Source organism: Trichosurus vulpecula, chromosome 4 (assembly GCF_011100635.1).
Source record: "Trichosurus vulpecula isolate mTriVul1 chromosome 4, mTriVul1.pri, whole genome shotgun sequence".
Classification (NCBI taxonomy): Eukaryota; Metazoa; Chordata; class Mammalia; order Diprotodontia; family Phalangeridae; genus Trichosurus; species Trichosurus vulpecula.
The window spans coordinates 144328364-144351353 of record NC_050576.1 but is presented as its reverse complement, the minus strand read 5'-3'; the positions used below and the strand labels follow the sequence as shown (position 1 = coordinate 144351353).

Sequence of the window (22990 nt, the reverse complement as noted above, 5' to 3'; positions counted from 1 at the left end):
ATACACATAAAGGCTTAGAATTATGTCTCTTGTTTGAGAACCAACCTAGCTAGGTAAAGAAAGTCATTACTAAAAGTGAATCCCCAAGCAGTGATATTTTTTTTCATTTGGCTACAGAAAACTCAAAATGTATATACACTTATGATGGTGTTGGATTTATCTTACATTTAATCCTTGAAAAATATCTCACACTTTGTAACTGAACTTATTAACACATGTAAGTGGTAGGGTATTTATAGTTGTGAGGATATGAATATTTTCTCTATAGCTCTTCCATTTCTGTGGTTCTATAACTATAACTATCCGACTAGACACTGTACTCAGGGAGTTGAGTTTAGGAACCTGTTTCCTCCTTTTAGAAGCTAAGTTGCATAGCAGGGGGTATCTGGGTATGCTTTAGCATACCCATGCTTTTTCCTATAACAATAGTTCACTAAAGGAAGCTTTAATTAAGAGCATATGCTCTAATGACATATATTGTTGTTAGAATCTTCATTGCCAGAGATAGTATTAGCAGGCAATATGAAGTGTCAACTAAAAAAGCCAGTAAAGCCGCAAGAAACATTGATAGATAGAAAAATATCTGTCCAAAAAAAAAAAAAAGGGAGATTATGGTCCAACTGTCCTAGTCAGAACACACCTGGAGAATTGTGTTTAGTTCTGGCTGCCATGTGTTTTTAAGGAGATTCAAGCTGTAGTGTATCTGAAAGAAGATGAGGAAGGTGAGGGAACAAGCCACCATACCAAGTGAGAATTTTGGATGATTAATTCAGAGAAGAGATGATATGGGCCAGAGGTGAAGTGTACCAGAGGGAACATATTAACTCTAAATATCTGAATGGCTGTCATGAGGAAGATGGATTCGTTTTGTTTACTTGTTAGCTCCATAAACAGAATTAGTATTCCTTAAGTTGCAGAGAAGCCAATTTTGGCTAGCTCCTAGGAAAAACATTTCATAATAAGAGTTGTCCAAATGTGAGTTTCCCTTCACTAATGATATTCAAGTGAAGAGGTGGGATGACCATTTGTGTGTGATATTGTAGATAAGGTTGCAAATCAGACATGGGTTGAATTAGGTGACTTCTGAGGTCCCTTCCAGTTCTGACATCCTAATTTTTTTTCTGTGGCACAGTCACTTATTAACTGCATAGGTTAAGATGGTGTTAAGCCTGCAAAAACACACACCATCTAATGAGATAAGTACACACAACTCTTTGCAGCTATAAGGTGTTAAATAAATGCCTTGCTCTTGTTTAAGATCAGGTATAAAATGGAAAGAGCTTGATCTGGCAGTCAGAGGACTTGAGTCTGAATCCCTATTCTGCTCTTTTTGTGACCATCGACAATTCACTTCCATTGTCTAGCCTTCCGTTTTCTCATCTGTAAAATGAAATGATCCTCATTATCCCTTTCAATTCTGCATCTTTGATCTTTTGGCTACAACTCTTAAGTCAGTTTTTTCCACATATAATTCAGCATAACATATCTGAATTGATTGGGATCATGTATAATCCTGGTGTGAAGGGGAAAATGGAGAGAGCCTTGAGAGTCACAGTATAGAGGAGATTATATCATGTGATATTAAGTGATATACTGAAACCTCTTGAGTGTTTGCGTAATTCCAAGGCCTAATATTCTACCTTGCTTAAGAGCATAGAAGGATCCCTTTTGCAGCTAATTTGTTTAATAAGTGGCTTAGATAAGCTATTCTTATGAATAGGTGGGGCACATAAAAACAAAGTCCTACTCTGTGATGTAGTCTCAGTTATCTACTTGAGAAGAAACATCTGTCACAGATTAAGTATCTTCTAATAGAAAAACTACCTGAGAAGAATGTGATTTTTTATTTTTAAAAACTTTCAGTTACGGTAAAGGACTGAATACGTGGACATTACCTTTAAGCTATTCATGAAATTTTCAATATAAACCCTTTTGATTGGAAGGATGATATAAGTATATCTGTTAATTTTTTTTAGTGAAGTCTTTCTTGAATTACTTTTTGTTGGTTGTACTAACACATAGAAGGGATACATAATTTTAGTTCATATGGTTAGAGTATCAAAGCAATGCTGCAGTGAATCAAATCCCTCTTTCTATGACCAAAGGTTGAACCTCAAATCGCAGCCAGCTGTTTTGCAGGTGAAGCTGTTGATCATAAGGGGAAATGAATAAGATACTGGCTGTGTTTCAATCCATGTGAATCCATTGCAATTGCAACAACAATCACAAAACAGCACTATGACACGTGTCACTGCTGCCACTTTCATTAGGGAGCATGTTTATTTTCTAAAATTAGATGAATATGGATTTTAATCTGGTAGGTTTCTGTGTCAAATAATATTTGGTCTCACTTTGGTTCTTAGGATGTACATGTTCATTTACATAACAAAACTCTCCTCTAAAATGCCTGTCCTTATTGGCATTCAGAGCCCAGAGGATTTGGATGAATTTACATCTTTCCAGGATAGGGCTTAGGCACAAATAGTGATAAGAGACAACAAGTACCACCAGATTTTATAGTATCTATCAGACATCAGGATCATTATAAAACTTTAAATACTTATGATGGCATTCATTTAATTTGCCCATTCATTCAAAAATAATTCTGGGGCACCTACCATATGCAGGATACAGTTCTACATGATATGAGTTTGAAAAATACAACTTTGACCTCAAGAAACTTGCAGTCTAGTAGGTCAAAGTTGTAACTAAAATTCACTTGAGTACCATCCATTTATTATTTTTCCCATGGAGTAGTTGATTAATAGTGCTTCAGGTGTGTGTGTGTGTGTGTGTGTGTGTGTGTGTGTAAATAAAATGGGTGCATTCAGGAATGGGACAAGGTTGGTTAGTTCAGACTATATGCCAGAATTCAAAGTAGATTTCAGAAACGTTGATCCAATAAGCACCAAACATATATTGATATATATTTTCATTAATGCAAATATTTCCAAATATTCAGTGACATAATGGAACAGGCAAAAATGCACTTTTAGCTTGATTTCCTTCAGTGGTTATATACTTATGGATTTCATGTAGATTGCTTCTATATTAATTAGCTTTGCTTCCAATTTTTTTTTGTTTCTTTACTTATAATATGTGCTTATTTAACCATGTTTGTTAAGGTATGCACTTAAAGATTCTTTCTTTAGTACCTTTTACTCCCATATTCTGCTCAGATAATTGATTCTTTCTGCGTGACATCATGTTGCTTTTTTCTTGCTCATATATCAGCTGTTTTTTTCTTTTTCTCTCCCTTTTCTTCTTTCTCCCCATCTTTTCTCCCTTCTGCCCCCTTCCCCTTTTCTCTCTCTCTCTCTCTCTCTCTCTTTTTTTTTTCTTTTGTCTTCAGCCTATTCTGCAAACTTGGAGTTCTTGTCAGGCATAGGATTTCACTGTTTGGTAAGGAGACCCTTGACAAATACCAGCATGGCCATCACTTGGTTTTCTTTGCCATTTTGCATTGTGTTATGTCTTGCTTTGTTGCATGAATGCATGGTCGCATGGCTGCATGCATGGTCATCATTGGCCAAAAGAATGTTTTCTAGGCTGATTTTACTTAGCAATTCCTATATGGTGCAATTGAGTATGTGGCAAGTTTTGTTTGCTAGTTCAAAATATTTGAAATTTGAGGGACATTTTCAAAAGCTTAGAAGAAAGTGGTAGCTTCTGCCATATCTGGTTTTCAGTGAGCATAGAAAAAAAATTGTACTTGTACTTTATTCCAAAATTCCAAAAATGATACTGTGCCATATTTATCTCTTATTATGAAGAAAGTTGTTATATATAATCTCTAATTCACACGCAGTAGAATATTCCTTTAATTTCTTATGCTCTGAATTCCATTTGCATTTCAGATATTGGAGCTCAGTCGTGAGCAAGGCTTGGTGAAAAAAATGGAGGGCAGGGAAGAGAACTTATTGCACCAGGCATTTTGTAGTTCCTGGCTCTGAAAATATATAGTTTAATATCTTTTCCCATATTTGAAGTATAGTCACACATTTTCCATAGTCTTATCTTTGGTCTAAGCTACTAGGGAATACATTGCAATCTTGTGTTTCCTACTTTACTAGGACTGCTTTTGGAAGGTGCTAGAGCAAATTTAAACTACTTTGACTACTTTTATCAATTTAGGATAGTTCCTGGATGGTTTCAGTTTAAAATATTCTTTTTGATTCTCTGATAGCTATGCAATCCAGTTCCTGAGCATTTCATTCCATTCACAGGGAAAACAAAGTCTCTGTTTGTATATAAATATATGTGTATATATATATATATATGAGTGTGTGTACACATACATTATTTTGAAACTTTCTCTTTCACAATGAGACCCATTCACTTTCTGTTGGAAATAATAGGATAACTTCATTTTCTAAAATTATTCTTTGGTGTTAAACTGTTATATTCAGTGTCTTGTTTCCTTTAAATTTCCTGGATTTTTAAATTTGTATTCTTATTATTTTAGAAATCTATATATGGGAATTATCTATGGAATAATGTCTACTTAATTTACTTTAGTTTTAACTTATTAACAGAGAAGCAAATTTTTCTGAATATTATTCATTGTTTTGTTTAACTGAAATTTCATATTTCTCCCCTCTATCTTAATTCTAAGAGAATGGTCTAATAATACACAACTCTGTTGAAGTACATTTGTCAGCATCATTCTTGCCTCCTTGTGTCGTAAAATATAATTCTAAATTGTGCTCTGTGGTGACTGATTTCCTTATTTATTATAAATTCTTCTATTCCTTGACTATCCATTCTTTACTATTACTTCCCTTTTATGTCATTATAAAATTATTAATTGTTAAGAAACAAATAGAATTTTGAGCAAGGGATGATTTATTCAGAAGTATGGTGTTGGTCTGTTATTTATTCAAACTGTTCCTAACACTTGTCAGTTCAGTTAGCCATTTAATGTTTAATCTTCCCAATTTTTAACTATCAATAAGAATAGTAGATCTTCCATAAAAAATTTGAGGATTGCTCAGTTTTATATTATTTATCAAATGCTATTCCAGTATACATAGTGACAACTTCCACTAGAATTCTCTAAAATTCTACCGAATTCTACTGTTTATGCATTGTTCGTATAGCACTTACCTTATTTTGAGAATCCTTAAAAATGGAATATTAAAAATTAGATGATGCTAATATACGTGTGTTACTGATAAATTCTATGTAAATCAATTTTCAGTAAATTTTTTCACCTAAATTCTCTAGGAAAAAAATTTTTTTTAAGTGATAACAGTGGTAAATCCTTTTGTAAAGCAAATAATCCTTTTGTAAAACAAAATCTGCAAATGGTCAGTTATGTAAATTTAGGTATTCTTAAAGTGATAAATACCTATAAGAATGTTATTTTAAGCAGTGCTTTATAGAATGTCCTATATCATTTTTGCTTTTTTATGTTATGATTATTATTTCATATTTCATATCTTAAATTTTGGTACAACCTGAGTGGATTATAACTTTTTCTTTGGTTGGAAACTATTTTTATGATTTGGATTTCAGAATCATAGACACAAATCAAAGTGGAACCACGCGAAGAAATGCATAGGTCATGATTATTCTTATGTTAGTAATTATAATGTGATGGGTATTTGCCGGACATTGTAATCATATTCCCAAGCTGGCTTCATTTGACGTCTATATTACTGAATCTTATTAAGTAACTTGATATATGTCTACTAATATATATTAACTGAGGCCCCATTGAAATACGTGTCTGTATACACACACATATATATGACCCTTTTTGGAGATTGCAATTAAGATGCTAAAAAATATCTTTGATATTAGTATCAGGAAAGGTAAGTTATAGAAACAGGAGAATTGGTTTGATAAGAATTTAAAGGAGAGAAATAACATCATACAGATGTAAATATAAATGTTGAAAATATATTCTGTAATTTGAAAATAAGTCCTGCCCCTTTATTCTTGGGCAAGTCTAGGTAGGCCATAGATTGTGATGATGGAGGCAAATCTTGCTGGTAGAGTTAGGCAGAAGTATACAAGAACCTTTTTTCCCTAGCACATAGGATCCACTATTCATGGAGGTGACTCTTCTCATCTTGCTCATTTTTTCACGATTTTTTTCAGACTAGGAATTTCCTTTACTGTTTTCAAGAAAGTGACACAGGAGTCTTTTTTTATTTTAAAACATTTAAAGTTTTAATTTTCTCCAACTACATGTTAAAACAATTTTAATAGTTGCTTTTTAAAATTTTGAGTTTGAAATTCTCTTTCTTCTGCCCTCTCCTCCCCCCTTATTTAGAAGGCAAACAATTTGATATACGTTATATATGTGAAGTCATGCAAAACATGTTTCCATGTTAGTCATGTTGTGAAAGAAAACACAGACCAAAAAGCAAGAAAAATTAAGATTAAAACAAAGTATGGTTTGATCTTCATTCAGATTCTATAAGTTCTTTCTCTAAAGATGGATAGCTTTTTATATCATAAGTCATTTGGGATTGTCTTGGATCATTGTGTTACTGAGAGTAGCTAAGTCATTCATAGTTAAATCATCGTACAATGTTGCAATTGCTACATACAATATTCTCCTGATTTGGCTCATTTCACTTTGTATCAGTTCATGTAACTGTTTACAGGTTTTTCTGAGAGTATCCTTCTCATCATTTCATATAGTACAATGGTATTCCATCACAGATATACCACAACTTTTCCAGCCATTCCCCAATTGATAGGGATCTCCTCAGTTTCCAATTCTTTGACACCACAAAAAAGCTGCTATAAATATTTTTGGGCTTATAGGTCCTTTTCTTTTTGATTTTTATCTCTTTGGGATACAGACCTAGTAGTAGTATTGCTGGGTCAAAGGATACACATAGTTTTATAGCTCTTTGGGCATAGCTCCAAATTGCTCTCCAGAATGGTTAGATCAGTTCTCAACTCTGACAGTACATTGGTGTCTCAGTTTTTCCACATCCCCTCCATCATTTTTCATTTCCCTTTTCTGTCATGTTAGCCACTATGTTAGGTATGGGTGGTATTTCAGAGTTGCTTTAATTTGCATTTCTCTAATCAATAATGATTTAGAGTATTTTTTTATGTAACGATAGCTAGCTTTGATTGCTTCATCTGAAAACTACCTGTTCATATCCTTTGACCATTTATCATTTGGAGAATGGCTCTTTTTTTCATAGCTTTGGCTTAGTTCTCTATACATTTGAGAAATAAGGCCTTTATCAGAGAAATTCGCTGTAAAACTTTTCCCACAATTATGATTACCATGTATTTCCCTCCTACTTTTTATCATGCTCTCTCCTTTTACTCTGTCCATACTCAAAAGTATTTTGCTTCTGACTACTGCCTCCCTCAATCTTCCCTCCCTTCTATCAGGACCCACTTCCCACCCTCCACCCCCACTCCCCAAATCTCCCCATTCACTTATCCTCTTTCCTTGATCATTTTCTATAGGGTAACATAGATTTCTATACCTAACTGAGTGTGTATGTTATTTCTGCTGTGTGAATTCTGAAGAGAGCAAGGTCATACCTTATCACGTTGTTTGGACCTATATCTGTGTGGTTGAGAAACTGGACCATCTCTCCCTGCTGCTTAGAGACCCTTAACCAAGTTCCTAGGTTATGCTTACCAGAAATTCAGACCCCAAGATATATGAAAGGAGTTTTCTCACAGTTGTACATCTCAAGCAATTCATATGTCTTATCTGCAAACTGGCCCTGTACTGATCATTCAAGTATTGTTTCTTTGTTCTTTTGATTATTTACAGATACTTGTGGGTGTGGTATACCTCTTTATCTGAATTCATGCAGTTGTACCTATTCACTTTTCCCTTCCCAAGTTGGAAAGTCCCTAATCTTTCCTTAGATATCAGATTATCTCATATTGTATGGTTTCCTTCTAATTAATTGTCTTTATTTGATTAATTGTTCTTAATGTATAAAAGTCTGTCTCCTCTCCCCTCAGGTATTCAGGGTACAGGCCTAAGTTGAGAAAGTCTGGTCCTGGTTTATTGGGCAATTGGCATGCATTGCTTAATAAATCGATATGCTTGGAAGATTGAACTTTTATTTCCTCAGTTAGTTAATCTTTCATTTGCCACAGGCTCTTTCTTTGACCATGGCTTTCTGGTAGTCCAGAAATTCTCAGATTATTTCTCCTTGATTTATTTTCTATGTCAACTGTTTTTCCAATGAAATATTTTACATTTTCTTCTATTTTTTTTTCAGTTTTTTGATATTGTTTAATTGTTTCTTGATGTTTCATGTTGTCATTAGCTTCCACTTGCACAGTTCTAACTTTAAGAAATTAATTTCTTCAGTGAGCTTTTATGCCACCTTTTCCATTTGGCCAATTCTGCTTTTTAAGGAGTTTTTCTCTTCAGTAAATATTTGTATATCTTTTTCCATTTGGTTAATTCTGCTTTTTAAGGAGTTCCCTTCAGTGGGTTTTTTTTTTCCATTTTTCAGGGGCTTCTTTTACCATTTGGCCTATTCTGTTTTTTAAGGTGTTAGTTTCTTCAGAATTTTTTTCCAGCTCCTTTAACAAGCTGTTGAATCTTTTTTCAGGATTTTCTTGTATCACTGTCATTTCTTTCCCCAATTTTTCCTCTACCTCCCTTTATTTGATTTTTAAAATCCTTTTTGAGCTCTTCAGGCAATTCTTTTTGGAACTGAGACCAATTCACATTTTTCTTTGAAGCCTTGGACATTGCAGTTTTGGCTTTGTTGTCTTATTCTGAGTTTGTTTTGATTTTCCTTGTCATTATAGTAACTTTCTATGATCAGGCTCTTTTTTATTGTTTGCTCATTTTTCCAACCTATTTCTCTTAACTTTTAATTTTATGCTAAAGTTGGGTTCTATTCCCAGGATGGAGGGGACACTGTCCTAAGCTTCAGGTTTTTTTGTGTAGCTATTTTCAGAGCTAGTTTGGGAGTAATTGGGGTTGGTGGTCCTGTAAGTTTTCAGTTTTTCCAATGTGATATGATCTAAGGAGAAGTGTTTAGTATTCTCCTGGCCTGTGCTCTGGTCTGTGCATGACCACAAGCACTCTTTTTCACCCTGGAACTGTGACCAAGGTCCCTGCTCCCCTGCAGGCACAAGCTCTGATATGCTAGTGCTTCTTCTAGTCCTGGGACTGCAACTCAGGACCACCACCCAGATCTGAAGATGGGCAATGCAACAGAGTCCACCAAAGAGCCATAGCTGACTCAGTTTCCCACAAGGCCTGGTGGTAGTTTGTTGGAGTGCAGTGTACTCTACTCTTACCCTGGTGCAACAGACCTTTCCTGCTAACCTTCTAAGTTTTCTTGGACTGGAAAATTGTTTCACCCCATCCTTTTGTGGGTTCTGCAGCTCCAGAATTTTTTTTGAGGCATTACTTAAAGTTGCTTGGAGGGGAACTGGAATTGAGGAGACCTCAGGCAAGTCCCTGCCTTTTTCCTACCATCTTGGCTGTTCCCCCTCAACAAAGTTGTCTTGACAACCACTCTTACTGCAGCCTAAGTAGGCTATCATATTTCCATGAACCAAAGCAAAACTCTCCATAACAGAATCAAAAGAAGAGTGACATTGATGTCCCAGATGTCTGTAGAATTGGGCTTTAGTGTAGACTTTCTAGGATCCATCTGAAAATAAGTTTTTTTAAGTTTTATCTTATAATGAAAAAGAGGTATCAGGTAGCTCAAATTCATTCAATTTGAGGGTTAGTTTATTTATTTTTTTTTTTTACTTTTCCAGACCCCCATTTTACTGAAACCTTTTGGTTTCTCAAATTCTTAAAATTGAGACTTTAGCTACAGTTAGGAAAATAATCTAATTATTTCATGTAGATTGTAAAATTATATTACAGAGAATGTATATATATGTATATATACCTGAAAAGATCATTGGAAACTCATAAGAAATAAATAAGCTTAAATAGAAAATTGCAGGTCATTTAAAGCTCTTCAATTAACCATGTCATTGAACTTAATAGTGGCTTGTATGTACTCATGTTAATCATAATGAAACTATTAAGATTTATTGTACTATTGAGTCAGTTCTTAAGTCATAGGTTATACCTAAATATTCCATTGGGGGTATCCTGGCAAATTTATCCTTTGTATTCATTCATTCCGCAAGCATCTATTAAGCATTAACATGTGCAGGCACTATGGTAGGTGCTGAATATTCAAAGACAAAAACACCAAATATTCCCTGCCCTCGTGTCAATTATGTTCTGTTGAAGGGAAGAAGATGTAGTATAATTTGAACATAGGTTCAAAAAGGAAAAGGAACATAAAATACATAAAAAATAAATACAAAATAATTGCTGGAGTTGCATGAGTAGCTGGAATAGGCCTCAAATAGGAGGCAGCATATGATATTGGCTTTGAAAGGATTCCAAGAGGCAGAGGTGAAAAATGAATGTGTTTTAGGCATAAGAGTAACTTGTGCAATGGCATATACAGGGCATAGCAAGGAAGTTTCACTGGAATGAAAGCAAGCAAATTTCACTGGAATATAGCATCTGCAAAGGGGAGTAATGTGCAATATGACTAGAAATGCAGGCCAGAATCAGATCGTGACCAGCTTTAGATGCAGAAATAGAGGACTTTGTATTTTAATATAAAAAGGAGAAGGAGCCACTAGAGCTTCTTGAAGGAGAGATCATCTGGTTAGATCTGTGCTTTAAGACTATCAATTTGACAGTTGTGTGAAGAATGGATTTAAGAATGGATTGTCTGGAGGCAAGGAGACCAATCAGCTCAATGAGAGATGATCAGGGCCTGAATTAGGATGATTGGGATATGAGTAGAGAAGAAGTGACAAATTACAGAGATCTCATGGCTGTGTCCTGAATCTTCTTCTCTTTTCTCCTCTCTCTATACTGTTGCACTGGAAGTTATTTTCAGTGACCAAAGATTCTATTATCATTTCTCTGCAGATGATTTTCATATCTGTTTATCCAGCCCTAACCTCTCGCTTGACCTCCAGTCTTATATCTCCAAATGCTTATTAGACATCTCAAATTGGATCATCCCATACATATCTTAAACATAACATGTCTAAAACTGAACTCATTGTTTTTGCCCCCAAACTCTCCCAATTTCTAAACTTCCATATCCCTATTGACGGCATTATCATCATCAGAGTGACACAGATATGTAACCTAGGTGTCATCCTCCATTCCTAACTCTTCTTTCCTTTCCCACCCCAAGTCCACATATTTAGTCATTTGCCAAGTCCTATTGATTCTACTTTCCCAGGATCTCTCATATATACCCTCTTTTCTCCTCTGGCATTGCTACCATCCTGTTGCGGGTCCTCATCACCTCATGTATGGACTGTTTCAGTAGCTTTCCAGTTGGTGTCCCTTCCTCATCTCTCCCCACTTTAGTCTATCCTCAGCTCAGTAGTCAAATTTATCTTGCTAAAATTTAGGTCAGACCATGTCACCTCTGCCCCTGTTTAAAACTTTCCAGTGGCTCCCTATTATCTCCAAGAACAAATATAATATCCTCTGGTTTTTAAAGCCCTTTGTAACCTGGCCCCTTCCTATTTTTCCACTATCCTTACTCATTGATCCTTTCCACATACTCTGTGATCAAGTGACACTAGCTGCCTTGCTGTTTCTCATATATATCACTCCATTTCCTGCCTCCTTGTGTTTTTACTGATGATTCCCCTGCTTTTAATTATATCCCTAAACATCTAAGCTTCTTCCAAATGCAATCTCACCATCCACAAGAAACTTTTCCTGATCTGTCTTAATGCTAGTGCCTTGTCTCTGAGATTATCTGTAATTTACCTTGTGTTTGTCTTGTTGGTACATAATTGTTTGCATGTTGCCTCCCTATTAGATGAAACTCCTTGAGAGTAGGGACCGTTTTTGCCTTTCTTTGTACGCCCAACTCTTAGCACAGTGCTTGACACATAGTAGGTCGTTAATAAATCCTTTTGACTTGATTTATGGAGGTAGAATCTATAAGATATGGCAATTATTTGGATGTGGTAGTGTGAAAGAAAAAGAAGAGTCAAGGTAGACAATAAAGTTGGGTATCAATTTGATTAGAACTGTAGTGCCCTCAGCAGAGATAAACAGGTTAGGAGGGGGAAAGGGGTGGTGGTGTTATAGGTGTAGTTTTGCAATATAATTCTATAGGGCATTTTGAATTCTTCAAGAACACAGCACAAAATTCAATCTAGAATAGCCTTGTTAATCTCAATTAGAAATAGTTCCCTATGGAGGCATACTGACTTAGAAAACTACAAGTTAATATTGTCTCTGTTGTATTGTATTTTTATTGTTTTGGCCAACATTTCCCTATTACATTTCTATCTGGTCCTATAGCAGTTTTGCTTACCAGTTTGATACCTTTGCTCCAGAGAATAAAACCAAATCATTAAAGATCTTCTGATGTATAAAAGATACCCATAGCTACAGTTATATGGATGATGGCCAAGAGGGTGAAGGAAATTTTTGCTTAAGCTATGACTTTACAACACATTTTGGAACATTGTTCTGATTTTTATATTTAGCTTAACTCTCTAGTTCTTGGGACTCCTTTTGAGTTCACCTAGGAGTCCCCTGTCAAATTCTAGATATAGCTGTAAAAACAGCTTAGAACTGTTAGAAATTTAGAAAATTTCTGTTTTAGGTAAAATATCAGGTATAAAAATTTTTATGTATTTTCAGAATATTTAAATTTATGTTTCAACATCTTATTAATGGCACTTCAAGAATTGATTTGGATTTAAAAATAACTTTATTAACTGTCTATGATGTGTTAGGCATAATGATAGATGGTTTGTGATACAATGAAAAACTACAGTCCTTATTCTCAAGGACCTTATTTTCTAACAGAGAATGTGACATATACAGCTAATATGAGATAAAGTATGATAGGAACAAAGGAGACATGTAGACAAAATCTGTTGGGGAAATTTGAGAAAGGAGGATTCACTTTAAGCTGAGGGTATCCAGAAAAGCTTAATGGAAGACAAAACAACTGAGTTGAACCCTTGTGAGAGAAAATTATTTCAACAAGCAAAAATAAAGTAATGCATTCTGAGTGTATAAAGACATCGTAAATGCATGGAGATAGGAGATGGCAGGATGAGATCAAAGTAAAGCTTGGCTCTATGGTACAGGTGACTTATGTGAGGTAAGCCTAGAAAGGTAGGCTAGTGCCAGGTTGTAGAGGACTTTAAATAAAAGACAAAGCCATTTGTATTTTATCTTATAAAATCTTATATCCTTTAGCCAAAAGGGAGCCAATGAAGGTTTTCGAACAGGGAAGGACATGTACATATTTGTACATTTAAAAGATTATTTTCACAGCAATGTGATGAATGGATTGTAGAGGGAATGGATTAGAGTGAGGAAGTCAAAAGTCTATGACAATCCAGCTGAAAGGCTATGAAGACCTTAGCACAGTACCAATGTCATTGGACAGAAAAGGATTGATGTGAAAGATATGGAGATGACAAGATCAGGTAACTCTTTTGATGCTGGTGGTGAGGGAGAATAAATAGTAATTTTGGACTCAAGTTTTTAATCCTTGTGACAGGGATGGTATTAACATCATCAAGAGAATAGGAAAGTTGAGAAGAGGAGCAGGCTTACAGACAAAAATGATTACTTCAGTTTTGGAATTTGAGGTTTAAGTTGAATCAAAATGGAGGTGGCCTACATAAAGATGGGGATATGAGACTGAATCTCAGAGTAAAGATCCTTTCTGGGTATATAGATTTGGTAGTCATTTTGCTAGCATTAATGATCTTTGAAGCCGTATAAATGGAGGATATCACCAAGGGAGAACATAACTAGAAAAACAAGGCAGAACCTGAGATACATTCTCAGTTTCATCATCTGTAAAATGATGGACTAGATGGCCTCTGAGGTCCTTTCCTTAGATCATATGATACATGCTTATGAGTTAGGAAGAGAAGGATGAAACAGTGAAAGAGATGAATAGAGTCATCAAACAGATAAGAGGAATATCAGGGAAAACTGTTACAGAAGCCATGTAGAAAGGTGGTAAACATCATTTCACATGCTGCAGAAATGAAGAAAAATTTCCTTTTAAATTAGAAAATCAAATGTCTTGTGTGTTATTCATATGCTTATAGCTGTGTAATATTTATCAGTGATCAGCAAATTGTTGGGTTAAAATTGTGCTAGCACTTCTTTCAGTTGAACCACTTGTTTAACTGATGGCTTGTAGCTTCCACAAGAGCTATTAACAGAATAATATACTTATAATAATAACTTTAGTTTGGGTTTGTTCCTTTATGGCTCTTTTTAAAAAAAAAGAGCATTGTATCATACTGTCTGTAATTGATGTTCCCTCTCTTCCTAGAAACACACATACATGCCCCACCCCACACATACACACACAAATACACACAAGCACACACACCTCTACAGAACCCTCTTTTAAAGAAAGAACAAAGACTGCTCTCTTCTCTCCTTCTCTCTCCCCCTCCTCCCTATATTTGGGTATATATGTTGTGGTGAATATTCATCAATATTAGTATTTTCTATTTATACAATGAATTATAATATATATAATTGTATATATGGAAGTGATCCTTATGAATAATATCTGTGTATATAAGTATACAAAATACATATTTAGGTCTGGATCTTAATTTTAGAAATATTCATTGGAAAAAATTAAGTTATTGAAATTTAGCACTTTTCAAGCATTCCTGTCAAATATACAAGCTAGAATATCATTGCACTCTCACTCCATAATCATTTAATGGATATGAAAGAAATGTGTCCTTAATTCATATGTAATTTCTTTTCCTACCAGATTTTGAAAAATGTTTTTTTCTGTCCAAATCCAAAAGTGACAGGAGGAAAATGACTATTTTTTTTATGTGTCTCTACATTTTTAATGAGTGGTGTGTAGTAGAATTTTTGTCACATTGTTAATCATTAATTAAGCATATATCTATTTTATTATAGCTATATATAGATAATATATACATATATGATACATGTTTATATTGCCAAGGGTAATAATAATAAAAGCATTCTGTTTTAGAAAGAGTGGAGCAGATGTGATTTTTAAGAAAACAAAAGAAGAAGATGGTAAAAAGAAAAAAGACCTTGTCTTACTGTCCTTTTTACAGGAAAGTCAATATTCAGAATTTATTGCATTACAACATATAACCATTACAAGACATTAAGGCTTTTATTCAAGTTTTTAGATGCCCTTGATAAATTTTGAGTATCGAAGAGATTACGTTCTCATCGTAACTCTACAAAAATATTTAGGGATTAAAATGCCATTTTCTCTATTGACCATAAAAGCCTTATTGTAACATTATTATTTTTGTTACTTTACCCCATAATGAGAGTCTAATCAGAGTAAATTATACAAACCTAATAGAATCATTGGTTCTTAAAATCATCTGTAATGTAAAGACTGCATTTTTAATTTTTAAAAAAATTTCCTCAAAAGTGAGTTAGCTTTCCAAAAACTGGATCAGCAGTTTATTTCTATGGTGCTTTGGGAAAAATCTTAGGAATGACTGATTTTTTTGTTCCTTTTGGAGGAAATAGAAGGCAAGTGAGGTCAAGGAGGATTACTTACATCTCCAAAAAAGATGAATCGATAATCTAACAAAATTTCAGCATTTATTATGTTTATTATGTAAGATATAGAAAGATATATAGATACTGTTTATTGCTTTTCTTCTCCTTTTCTCAGCTTACATTCCTCAATATTCTACCACTGGGCTCATCTCAAGATCTGAGCCTCAGACATAAGTCCCTCACTTCCACAACTCAACCCAGGAACTATGCCCAAGTGCTTGATTTAAAAAAAAAAAAGGCGTACCATTTGCCCTTATAGGAGTATTGAAGGTATGCCTTCTAGACAAAAATTATACTATGGATGACAAACTTCTATCTGTTACTTTTTCAATCCCAGTGATACAAAATTCCATCCAAATATCCAAAAACAATTCCCCATCACCGCTTCCTTGTCTCTCATCCCTATCTGCCTCACACACACTTCTCCCATTGTCCCAATCCAGTCCTGTTCCTTTGGGCTCTTTGGGATTCTTGTTCTTTTTCTAAGTTCACCTGCATCTTACAGCTCTTCCTTCTATACTTATTTCTTTTGGAGCTCAGGAATACTTGACTTCCTCATAAGACTCTGTATCCATAATTATCCTTGACAATACTGTTTGTACCTACTGTCATACCCTCAGACACACTGTCCGGGGGAAGAGTTGGTATAAACCTTGCTCCCCGTAGCCACTTTAATTCCCTCTCTCGAGTGCCATCATTTGTCAACCTTTCATATTTTGTGGTTTACTCTATCCAGAAATATCACCTGATAGAGATCCTACAGGTAGTTATATCTTGTACTCTCCCCTAAGTCATTCTTCATCCTTCCTCAAGGAGTTTCGATGGCTATCTCAAAGTCTTCCTTTCTCTAACCTAGTTCCCATCCTTATATTACAGAATGTTATTATATATGATATTGTCTTAAACATTCTGACTGCCTAGTTCCTTGTATTTCTCAACTTTTGTGACTTCATTCCACCTCAGTGTCACAAGCTAGTCTCATATCCTTGATCAATAATTCAGAAATTCCTTTATCTGACCATAATCCGTCATTTCAAATCTTACTGTTGCTTATGCCTCTTGAAACTGTTCTTTGTCCTTATGACCTCCAGTTCTTCCACTTTGCAGTTTTATCCCAGCCATCACCTCTACTCTTTACTTCACTTTCTCCCCACCTAAAGTTGACCCCTTGGCTGACTCTTTTAACATTATGCTGTCTTTGCTTCATTGTCCTTTCATTACTTATGCCTTGCCAAACCCAAGCACTATATGACTTCGCAGATTGTGTCTTTTGCTATCAAGCATTGCCAGAAGAAGTCACACAACTGTACTGATTGGGCCTTCTACAAATTTGTGTTATCTTATCTCAAATCTCTCCTCACTCTATCAGTACAATCCTTTTACTCCCCAGATGGATTTTCTATCACATCTCCCAGAGTCTATGTCAGGTATTCTTTTCTTTTCTCAAATTTCTAAAACCTCTTCTCCCCCACCTTTTCACTTTTAGCTAGGTGTCTTGGCTCATACTTTACTAAGAAAATGAAAGCTATGCTCCTTTAGCTCTCTCTTGCTCTCTTCTCAAAAAACCTTGACATCGTCAATCAATAAATGTGCATTTATTAAGAAATTTTTATGTGCCAGGTACTATGCTAAGCACTGTGTATGTAAAGATAAAAGCACAATAGTTCCTGCCAGCAACATAAAAACAACATAAAAAACAGATAAAAAGTTCATTTTGGATGGAAAAAGGGGCGGAGCATGGTACAGGAAAAGTTAAAGAAGGAAAGCATGCATTCCAAGAGGCAGAGGTGAGGAGAGAAAACATTATGTTCATGTAATGTAACTAATGCAAAGTGAGTAATATGTGTAAAAAAAAATAACAAATATGCAAAAATAAATGGATCATAAAGTGTATTATATTTGATCCTAGAAATAATAGGGAACAACTGGAAATTTATTGAATAGGGCATGTTCAGACCTGTACTTTAAGATAATCACTTCAGCATTTTTCTGGAAGATTAAAATAGAGAAAGATCTGAGAGCCTAAGTAGAAGGCTATTGTAATAGCCTCCCTCCAGGAGGGAGAGAATGAGGACTTGATCCAGAGTGATAACTATGTGGTAGACAGAAGGTGATATATGTTTCAGATACTGGGATAAAAATGACAGAAGAATCAATAATAATGTCAAGATTACGAGAGTGGGTGAATGAAAGAATAGTAGGGCCAGCAGCAGTACTAAGGAGTTCAGAAAAGGGATGAATTTGTAAGGAAAGATAATGAATATTTAATAGAAAATATATTTGACATGCCTCCAGAATCTCCAGCTGAAATGCCCAGTAGGCAGTCATCTCAGGAGAGATTCTAGGGCTAGATATATAGATCAGGGAGTCTTCTGACTAAAGGTGATAATTGAACTTGTGGAAGCTGGTGATGTCACCAGGTGACAGAATATAAAGACAAAAGAAAAGAGGCATAACTTTGAGGAATACCCACGGTTAGTGGACACGGTATGGATGAAGAACTAGTAAAGAAGACTGAGAAGTGCTCAAATAGCTAGGAGCAGAACCAAATAATAGTGTTCATTAAAATTCAAAGGGGGGGCGGAGCCAAGATGGCAGCTGGTAAGCAGGAACTAGTGTGAGCTCCGTTATCGAGTCCCTCCAAAAACCTATAAAAAATGGCTCTGAACCAATTCTAGAACTGCAGAACCCACAAAACAGCAGAGGAAAGCAGGGCTCCAGCCCAGGGTGGTCTCTGGGTGAGATCTATCCCACACGGAGCTGGGAGCTGGGAGCTGGGAGCTGGGAACGGAGTGGAGCAGAACCCAGCCTGAACGGCGTGGACCATCCAGACCAGAAGCCGGGTGGAGGGGGCCCTAGCACCCTGAATCAGTGAGCTGCGGCAGTTACCAGACTCCTTAACCCACAAACACCAAAGACTGCGGAGAAGGTTAGTGGGAAAAGCAGCGGGAGTGGAAGGAGCTCGCGGTTCGGCTTCCAGCCCCGGGGGCAGTGGAGGTGGGGCAGCTACAGCTGTTGTTACTTCCGGCTCCAGGACCACCTGGTGGGAGGAATTAAGTGGCGGATCAGAGCAGGAGTGCAATAGCCTCCTGAAGATCTAAGCCCAGTCCGGGTTGTGGGTTGGGGAAGGAGCAGTGCTGGTGTGGCAGAGCTGGCACCTCCCCCCCAAACATGGAACATAGAACTTTCTAGTCTACAAGCAGTCATACCCCACTGAAAAACTCAAAGGTCAAGTTAGTTGGCTGGGAATATGGCCAGGCAGCAAAAACGCACCGAGATTCAGTCTCAGACTTTGCATTCTTTCTTTGGGGACAAAGAAGACCAAAACATACAGCCTAAAGAAGTCAAAAAAGTGCAAGAGCCTACACCAAAAGCCTCCAAGAAAAACATGAACTGGTCCCAGGCCATGGAAGAGCTCAAAAAGGATTTGAAAAAGCAAGTTAGAGAAGTAGAGAAAAAATTGGGAAGAAAAATGAGAAGGATGCGAGAAAACCATGAAAAACAAGTCAATGACTTGCTAAAGGAGATCCAAAAAAATACCGAAAAATACACTGAAGAAAACAACACCTTAAAAAACAGACTAACTCAAATGGCAAAAGAGCTCCAAAAAGCCAATGAGGAGAAGAATGCCTTGAAAGGCAGAATTAGCCAAATGGAAAAGGAGGTCAAAAAGACCACTGAAGAAAATACTAATTTAAAAATTGGATTGAGCAAGTGGAAGCTAGTGATTTTATGAGAAATCAAGATATTATAAAACAGAACCAAAGGAATGAAAAAATGGAAGTTAATGTGAAATATCTCATTGGAAAAACCACTGACCTGGAAAATAGATCCAGGAGAGATAATTTAAAAATTATTGGACTACCTGAAAGCCATGATCAAAAAAAGAGCCTAGATATCATCTTTCAAGAAATTATCAAGGAGAACTGCCCTGATATTCTAGAGCCACAGGGCAAAATAGAAATTGAAACAATCCATCGATCGCCTCCTCAAATAGTTCCCAAAAAGAAATCTCCCAGCAATATTGTCGCCAAATTCCAGAGCTCCCAGATCAAGGAGAAAATATTGCAAGCAGCCAGAAAGAAACAATTTGAGTATTGTGGAAACCCAATCAGAATAACCCAAGATCTGGCAGCCTCTACATTAAGAGATCGGAGGGCTTGGAATACGATATTCCGGAGGTCAATGGAGCTAGGATTAAAATCTAGAATCACCTACCCAGCAAAACTGAGTATCATGCTCCAAAGCAAAATACAGATTTTCAATAAAATAGAGGACTTTCAAGCTTTCTCAGTGAAAAGACCAGAACTGAATAGAAAATTTGAGTTTCAAACACAAGAATCAAGAGAAGCATGAAAAGGTAATCAAGAAAAAGAACAAGAAAAAGAAATTGCAAGGGACTTACTAAAGTTGAACTGTTTTGTTGACATTCCTACATGGAAAGATGATGTGTATGATTCATGAGACCTCAGTATTAGGGTAGCTGAAGGGAATATGCATACATATATGTTTATGTATATATATGGATGAATGTGTATATATGTATATATCTATGTGTGTATGTATATATATATATATATGTATATACAGAGAGAGAGAGAGAGAGAGAAAGAGGGAGAGAGGGAGAGAGCGGACACAGGGTGAGTTGAAGATGAAGGGAAGATATCTAAAAGAAGTAAAATCAAATTAAGGGATGAGAGAGGAACATACTGAGAGAGGGAGATAAAGAGAGATAGAATGGGATGAATTATCTCGCATAAAGGTGGCAAGAGGAAGCAGTTCTGTGGGAGGAGGGGAGAGGGCGGATGAGGGGGGAATGAGTGAACATTGCTCTCATCAGATTTGGCCTAAGGAGGGAATACCATACATACCCAATTGGGAATCTTACCCCACAGGAAAGAAGAGGGAAGAAGATAAAAAAAAATGGGGGGGATGATGGAGGGGAGGGCAGATGGGAGTGGAGGTAGTCAAAAACAAACACTTTAGAAAGGGGACAGGGTCAAGGGAGAAAATTCAATAAAGGGGGATGGGTTGGGAAGGAGCAAAATATAGTTAGTCTTTCACAACATGAGTATTGTGGAAGGGTTATACATAATGATACACATGTGGCCTATGTTGAATTGCTTGACTTCTTAGGGAGGGTGGGTAGGAAGGGAAGAGGGGAGAGAATTTGGAACTCAAAGTTTTAAAAACAGATGTTCAAAAACAAACAAAAAAGTTTTTGCATGCAACAAGAAAATAAGATACACAGGCAATGGGGCATAAAAATTTATCTTGCCCTACAAGAAAGGAAGGGAAAAGGGGATGGGAGGGGAGTGGGGTGACAGAGGGGAGCGCTGACTGGGGAACAGGGCAACCAGAATATACGCCATCTTGGAGTGGGGGGGAGGGTAGAAATGGGGAGAAAATTTGTAATCCAAACTCTTGTGAAAATCAATGCTGAAAACTAAATATGTTAAATAAATTTAAAAAAAATTCAAAGAGGGGACAGTGTTCAGGAGGAGATGTTCAACAATGTCAAATGCTGGAGAGAAGTCTAAAAGGATGAAGACTGAGAAAAAAAGAATTAAATTCAGCAAATAAGAGATTAATGGTAATTCTGGCAGCTAGGTGGCACAGTGGATAGAGTACTGGGCATGGAGTCAGGAAGACCTTAGTTCAAATCTGGTCTCAGACACTTATTATATGTGCAACCCTGGGCAAGTCATTTAACTCTGCCTCAGTTTCCTCATCTTTAATGATCCAGAGAAGGAAATGACAAACCACTCTAGCGTCTTTGCCAAGAAAATCCCAAATGGGATCATTTTTTAAGGAGTTTGGCTGAGAAAGAGAGGAGAAATATGTGATAAGGAATATTGTAGGACTTAGGATTTCTTTTTAAGGAAGGGGGAGACATGGGTATGGTAGTAAGTAGCAGGGAGGAAAAAGTAGATTAGAGAGTGATAGTATGGGAAGTATTCTGGAGAAGATGGAAATGGATGAAATCTGTATCAACATGTAGAGCACTGACTTTGGTGAGAAAGACTGCTTCTTCATCAGAGAAAGCAATTAAAAAAAGGAAGTAGTGGGGAGAGGGTGATGTGAAAGTCTGTCTGTAGTTGAGGTATAACGGGTTATAAGAGTTGAGTATTTTGAGGAAATAGGAGGTCAGGGTATAATTTAAGGGAACATTAGCATGCATGTTGAAGTCCCCTTGTGTAAGGTAGTTGTTGAGCTGGAGAGAAGCTTCTAGCTGTTAGCCAGGAACCAAACTCATTAAGAAAGGAGCAAGAATGTCCTGGTGGTCAATAGATGACAGCTACCAGGATCAGGATTAAATTGTAATTTGGATAGATTGAGCTTTACTTCCTTATCTCTTCCTTTTCACTGGTCTTTGATGAAGTATTAATCCTTCTCTTCACCAAGGCCTTCCCATCTTCTCTACCAGATTTGCCTCACAATCAAAGCCCCCTCCTGCTTCCCTCTGCTGCCCCAATACTTCTCTCTTCCTATATACTCATTCCCTGTTACCTACAAATAGGCCCAATTCTCTCCATCTTAAATAAACAACAACAAAAAACACAAACCCTCACTTGACCCTGCTTCCATCCCCTCAACCTGTCATCTTTATATCTTGCCTCCCTTCCACAGTGAAACTCCTAGAAGTAGCTTCTCTCATTCCCTTCTCTCTAATCATTTATTTCTCAAGCCATTTGCCTATTCACTTCATCACTCAACTGAAACTGCTCTCTCCAAATTGCCCAGTGATCTCTAAATTGCTAAATGCAATGACCTTTTCTCCCTCCTCATTTTTATTGACCACTCTGCAGCATTTGAAACTACTAGTTACCTTCTCCTCCTCGATACTCTCCCTTCTTTGGTTTTTTTTTTTTGATATTAATCTCTCCTGGTTCTCTGTCTACCCACTCCTTAGTCTCCTTTCTTGTTTCGTCATTCATATCCTACTCTCTAAATCTGAGCATACCCCAAGGTTTGGAGCCCTCTTCTGTCTTCAATGCACTCTCTCTTTATTTCTTCATCAATTTCCATGGGTTTGCTTCCATGCAGGTGACTCCCAGATCTAGCCTTAGTCTCCTTCCAGAGCTTCAGTCCTGCTGTTAAACATTTTGAATTGAAGATCCTGAAGAGATCTGAAACTCAGCATGTCCAAACAGAACTATTTGTTTTTTCTCAAAAACTTACCTCCGCCTTTGAACTTCTCTATTTTTGTTGAATTCACTATCATCCTTCTAGTTTCTCAGGTTTGCAACCTCCAAGTCATCATTACTCTCCCGGGCCCCACATATCCATCCAGGTTTTGTCAATTCTACCTCCACATCTCTTACATGAAATAATGCCCTAGTTCAAGTCTATTATCATCCCTCACCTGGACTATTACAACTTCCTTTTAAGGTAGTGCTTTAG

General features: G+C 36.4%; 1 protein-coding gene across 5 annotated transcripts in view; it reads left to right on the top strand.

Moving 5' to 3' along the window:
• Nucleotides 1-22990, top strand: part of RYR2 (ryanodine receptor 2) — an 828134-nt gene that overhangs the window by 613526 nt on the left and 191618 nt on the right. For all 5 annotated transcript variants that reach the window (XM_036753924.1, XM_036753927.1, XM_036753925.1 and 2 more), the window contains one exon: nucleotides 3353-3402. In XM_036753924.1, coding sequence (XP_036609819.1) covers nucleotides 3353-3402 — 50 coding nt within the window. The remainder of the gene's footprint in view (nucleotides 1-3352; nucleotides 3403-22990) is intronic.